Genomic DNA, 6,202 nt, shown 5'->3' with positions numbered 1-6,202 from the left:
CGATGGGCATTGGTGAAATCGTTGGGGCAGTGGCGAGTGTTGGGAAGTGCCACAAATGAAAAAAAAATGGAGGAAATAGTGGTGGTGGTGTTTGGGGCGATGCAGGTGGTATTCGGGGCAGTGGTGAAAATACTAGGGCAGGTGAAAGTGAGGGCAGTACTAGCAGTGGTGGTGTGTGTGCAGTAGTTAGTGGAGTTTGGTCTAACAGTGATGGTCCCAGAGCCATTGGTTAGTGGCTCTCAGTTAAAGACGTGGTGATCATGGCGGTGTGGGAAACACGATAACTTCCTTCTTTGTCAGTAGTGTTGAATGTGACCCGCAAGAGAAGCCCCAAGTTTTATTCCTTTTAACTTCCCCCCGCAAGCTGAACCAGAATCCTCTCCGCATGTGTCGTGAGTTTGCTTTACAGGGGACTGCACCCGCTGTAAACAACCTGTATTTGGTGGCCGCCTCACCGCCCCACTTGCCAAGGACACCACCGTTAAGGGAACCATTCACACTGCCCACAGTCTCTGAGATTCGTACTATTGTATGTAAATACTGACGGAAGAACGCATCTAGGTACGGTAGTGTCAGTAAAGTTTTGAAGCCACTTAGACTTTCATTACAGCATATTAAGTAAACCTCAATTTGGGGAATGTGGAGAGTTAATCAAGTCTCACAACATAGATGTTAGTGATGGTGGACGTAACACACTAACCGTCAATACACTCAAATGTGCCGCACTTTAAAAGCATTTGTATTTTTCTACAGAATCCACCTCTGGAAAGTCAATTTTCTCGTACAGAATTTTCAAGATTGTAGTTAGTAGCGACACTACATTACTCTATAAACAATCACGATTACAAGATTCTTGGAAACAAAGAGAAATAAATAAGCCTACTAAGTGAAGTGGTTACTGATACGTGACTAATTAGAACCTTGAAGATAAGCCAGGTAAACACACTGATGGAACACGTACAGTCAGCGGCGGTCACCAACAAGCCTCACACTACCAGTCAATGTCCTCGACTCGCTCTACTGCACCAGTCATGACATCGTCCAATAGAGAATGTCTGAAGTCAGTTAATAACCGGTGTATAGAGTCGGTCAATACCCAGTGCGCCTCACGGGTCACTAAACACCCCGGCGAGACAGACTCATTACAGTATTATCGGCTCTCAGATGCTCTCCACCGGGCCAATCTAACCTGCCATGAGATTAACTTTACACTACATGTATTTGCGAGATGACTGATACTCTCTCCACTCGATTACTGTGTGTATGATTATTTTTGAAGCAATCTATCTTCATTAAAAAGAACAAACAAACATATGTACGACATTTTATTGCCACCGAATGGAAATTAATATATCATATTAAGTATTGTACATTTATTGTTATTACAGTATTACTAGTTAATATTTTTATTATCATTATTATTAGTACTACAACTACTACTACCACCGGTACTATTACTACTAATAATACCACCACTATTGTTTGTTTTGTTTTTTTTACGTGGCCTCATGCCTCCCCCAATAACCATACCTTCGCCGCCATTTTATTACCTTAAAATTAACTATCCCAATACATAAGTAGCTACACTGGCTGTGTTGAGTTAGTTGAGCCGCAGATCTATGCGGCATTCAGTGACTGTTGCCTCAAATTCGATATCTGCGACTGATGTCGGCTTTGGGGCCGATGCTCTCCTTCCCCTGAGGCAAAGCAAAGCAGACCTAAGCAGAGAGAAGAACCGACGACATCTCGACCAGGCTGTAACATAACTTCTGGGCTGCTGCTTCCGTTCAGATGACACCTCCGCGAGTCTGGCGTAGAAGCACCTTGCACTTGGTCCCATTCCACCAGAGGTTGTGAACACAAGAGGATTGAAGCTGCCTTGATCAACGTTCTGAATTCTCTCCCCGTATGCCCAAATCTTGTCGTTATCATTCCTCCTGTGTGCAGCATCGAGAGCTAGGTTACGGTGACATGCGGCTATGGGATAAAAAATCCTTGTGTCAAAATAGGCTCGCTGTCCGCACGTCCAGAATCCTCGAGCACTGACGTCGACACGGCTTCGTTGGACGTGTTTGAAGTCCTGTGACGGAGGTTCTCACCGTCCAATGGAAGGAGGGGCGGTTCCACCATGACGTCGTGGCAGATTTCCTCCAATAGATAAGTTGTTAGATTCCTTACTTCGTCATGCCTCATGAACACGAAGCCCCCTTTCTTGCACACCATGGCGTGGTCGATGTCATAAGATGAGCCGCACACGCATTGGGAGGGCAAACCTTCTACGGACCAACCGTACCTTAGAGCAATGACATCTGTGAATCACCACTACTACTACTACAAACAACTTACTACGATACTACTATTATCATTAATATAAAATTTACCTAATTAAATGCCTTACTTTCACTTACATCTTCAACATATCAACAAACTATTACACCAGCTACAAAAATATTACACGCATCATTCATTTTTATTCTTATTTATGAATTACTCCTTTCGATAAATGTCTCTCTAAATCAAGTTTCAACATAGACACCAACCACACTTCACTCGGGAGGAACTTACAATTGGTCAGCATGTCATGGAGATAACCAGCCAATCACCAATGTAGCCCACCGATGACGTCATTTCCTGGATGCCTTTATACAATAACTCGAATATCACACGACACTGGTAAAAATATCAACGTCATCAACACTCGTCCAAATCCTTTCTTCCACAATATACTACTATTACCTTACCTTACCTAACCTAACCTAACCTAACCTAACCTAACCTAACCTAACCGTGAACAAATAGATCAGCCTAGATTACACATGACACACAAACAATAATACAACTAACACCCACTTAAACTATAGTAATCATGTCCACTCGCTCCAAAAAGTCGATGAATTTCAAAACAAACACCGCGACTCCTGAGCACCGCGACTCCTGAGCACCGCGACTCCTGTTGTCTCCGTAGGGTTGTCAAAATCCTCCGTCCGTTGTGTCATATTGTCTCACATAAAATCGTAAAGATACTTTTTGGAGGAAGTTACACAGGCGAATTCAATCAGCCTCCATCATACACATGTCTTCAATACACACAAAGGATGAGGATAAAGCCACTGAGAGTCACCGAGATGTGTGGCCCGAGTCTCCCACCTCACCTCCAACACCTGCTGAGGACTGATGATTTGTGTGTGTGTGTAATACAATACACACAATAATAATAATAATAATTAACGGTTTATTGAAAAAGTTCTGCAGCCCGAAGGCTGAAAATATACATTGGACATAAATGACTTATTACATACATTGGTGGTTTAACAAAAGCCTTCATTAGAGAAAGGTGAAGGAACATACAGTGAATATACAGATTATTGTAGGTGTTGAACAGCAAAAACATAGTGTAGTAACTCCCTCCCAGATGGTGTTAGGAGGGACCTCACGTGGTGTAGTAGTTTCCTCACAGATGGTGTTATGAGGGGCCTCACGTGGTGTAGTAATTCCCTCACAGATGGTATGAGGGGCCTCACGTGGTGTAGTAATTCCCTCACAGATGGTGTTATGAGGGGCCTCACGTGGTGTAGTAATTCCCTCACCAAATGAGCAGTATGAGGGGCCTCACGTGGTGTAGTAATTCCCTCACAGATGATGGTGTTATGGGGCTCACGTGTAGTAATTCCCCTCACAGATGGTGTTATGAGGGGCCTCACGTGGTGTAATAATTCCTACAGATGGTGTTGTATGAGGGCCTCACGTGGTGTAAGTAATTCCTCACAGATGGTGTTACTTAGAGACCTCGTGGTGTAATAATTCCCTCACAGATGGTGTTATGAGGGCCCTCATGTGGTCTAGTAATTCCCTCACAGATGGTGTTATGAGGGGCTTCACGTGGTGTAGTAATTCCCTCACAGATGGTGTTATGAGGGGCCTCACATGGCGTAGTAATTCCCTCACAGATGGTGTTATGAGGGGCCTCACGTGGTGTAGTAATTCCCTCACAGATGGTGTTATGAGGGGCCTCACGTGGTGTAGTAACTCCTTCACATATGGTGTTATGAGGGGGCCTCACGTGGTGTTGTAATTCCCTCACAGATGGTGTTATATGAGTGAGGTGTGGTTCCAGGCCTTCCTATCGTAGACGGATTAACACATCGCTGGTAGTTGGGTCTCACGGGCCGTTATCACTGGGTACCTGGGACCTCACTGTGTGAAAGGTCAACTTGGGTACCACTGTTACTGTTGAGTTGTTCTCACTGGCTTAAGCACTGTTCACCACTGTTCACCTCTGTTTAACACTGGTTCCATTTCTTTCCTAAATGAAATAGTAACTTCTGGCGTGAACTTGTTGATATTCCGGTGGGGAGGAGGGTTCAGGGGAGAGAGTTGGTATGGGCCAACATAACAGTTGACCTGGCTGCTCCGAGAGGAGCGCCAGGTACGTCTTGACCCTTCGGTGGTCAAGGATGTAGTGTGTGTGTGTGTGTGTGTGTGTGTGTGTGTGTGTGTGTGTGTGTGTGTGTGTGTTTTTTTTTTTTTTTTTTTTTTTATATCTACCCCTCACTGTCTGTTCCTCGTGATGGATAAAGTGCTGTATCGATAACCGTTAAGTAAAAATTATCCTTAATAAAATAAAATGAGTGTGTGTTATGTTGTGTTGTGTTGTTATAAATATGTGAAAATAAAACCTGACAGTTTGTACAAGACCCGCTGAAAGTTGTTGATGTTATAAGACTGTGGGGGGGGGGGGTGGTCCCTTTCTTGTAGGGTGATTTCTGGGTTATTGTATTCACTCATACCAAGCGTTGATCTTGCTTTTTAATGAGCTTTACTAAATATTGAATATCCATATTAAATTTTTTTCGATCTCGTTGAAGAGATTTCAAGCAGTGTTTTGATGGAGTTTTATCGGGGATGAGAAGCCAATCTTGGTTGTCTTTTGTTTCCACATACATTTTAGTGGAGAATTTTGTCCAATACTCATAAAACTTATTGACATTTTTTAATGTGGTGCTGCTTCCTCCGAAGCTTGGTGGTGGCAGGTTATCGGTGTTTTCTTTGCTTTTCATCTCCCACTTAGAAATCTCTTGGAAGAGTTTTCGGAAAACTGTATGAAATCCGGTGTCGGAGTCTGGGGGGCCGGAGTAAGACTTACTTGAACAGTGAACCCATAAGTTCACAGTTCCCTGGGATTCGCATTGGGAAGTGGGCGTTTCTTTTTATATCTTCTCCAATTTCTGGGATTTCTTCTTCTCCTGTTTCTGGGATTTCTTCTTCCCCCAGTTGTGGGATTTCTTCGTCTCCCAGTTCTGGGGTTTCTTCGTCTCCCAGTTCTGGGGTTTCTTCGTCTCCCAGTTCTGGGGTTTCTTCTTCTCCCTGTTCTGGGGTTTCTTCTTCTCCCTGTTCTGGGATTTCTTCTTTTCCCAGTTCTGGGATTTCTTCTCCTCCCAGTTCTGGGATTTCTTCTCCTCGTTCTTCTGAGAGTACTTCTCCTCGCTCTTCTGAGAGTAGTACTTCTCCTCGCTCGTCGGAGAGTTGTTCTCCTCGCACGTCTGAGAACTATTTTGGCCACACTGAACTTCGTTCAGAGCGACATACGCAGCCTGTATCCTTTGGAATGTCTTGGTGGCTTCACGGTCGTCGGGGTTCTTGTCTGGATGGCATCGCCGTGCCAGATGAAGGTAGGCCTGCCGGATCTCCGTTGGGTTAGCGTTGCTGGTAACATCTAATACTTGCCGATGGGAAGTCATTTTGAAACAATATTGTCAAGTTGCAGTACTGCGAATAGGAGGTCAATTTGAAAAACGGCTTCCAAATTCAAAGACAACTTGGAATATTTAGCATCGCTCTGTAGTGAATATAGTTTTAAATGTGTAGTTTTAAGTGTATAGTGAAGACAGCTTAAAGTGTATAGTAAGGATAGTTTTAAGTGTATAGTGAAGACAGTTTAAAGTGAGTAGTAAGGATAGTTTTAAGTGTATAGTGAAGACAGTTTAAAGTGTATAGTGAAGACAGCTTAAAGTGAGTAGTGAGGATAGTTTTAAGTATGTAGTAAGGATAGTTTTAAGTGAGTAGTGAGGATAGTTTTAAGTGTATTGTGAAGACAGCTTAAAGTGAGTAGTGAGGATAGTTTTAAGTGTATAGTGAAGACAGTTTAAAGTGAATAGTGAAGACAGCTTAAAGTGAGTAGTGAGGATAGTTTTAAGTGTATAGT

At 43.4% G+C, this 6,202-nt stretch overlaps 1 protein-coding gene across 1 annotated transcript; it reads right to left on the bottom strand.

The window, feature by feature from the left end:
• Nucleotides 1–5,207: 5,207 nt before the first annotated feature.
• LOC121859873 (protein Ycf2-like) lies at nucleotides 5,208–5,738 on the bottom strand. The gene has a single exon (XM_042356832.1). The coding sequence runs from the start codon at nucleotides 5,736–5,738 to the stop codon at nucleotides 5,208–5,210; it is 531 nt and encodes a 176-aa protein (XP_042212766.1).
• Nucleotides 5,739–6,202: the final 464 nt, after the last annotated feature.

This window comes from Homarus americanus, unplaced genomic scaffold (assembly GCF_018991925.1).
Source record: "Homarus americanus isolate GMGI-L3 unplaced genomic scaffold, GMGI_Hamer_2.0 scaffold10823, whole genome shotgun sequence".
In the NCBI taxonomy this organism is placed as follows: domain Eukaryota; kingdom Metazoa; phylum Arthropoda; class Malacostraca; order Decapoda; family Nephropidae; genus Homarus; species Homarus americanus.
Note: the sequence above shows the minus strand (reverse complement) of the source record. Positions and strands in the feature narration are given on the sequence as shown.

Coding starts and splice junctions, on each gene's coding strand:
- LOC121859873 (XM_042356832.1), bottom strand. CDS start 5,738: ATGACTTCCCATCGGCAAGTATTAGATGTTACCAGCAACGCTAACCCA.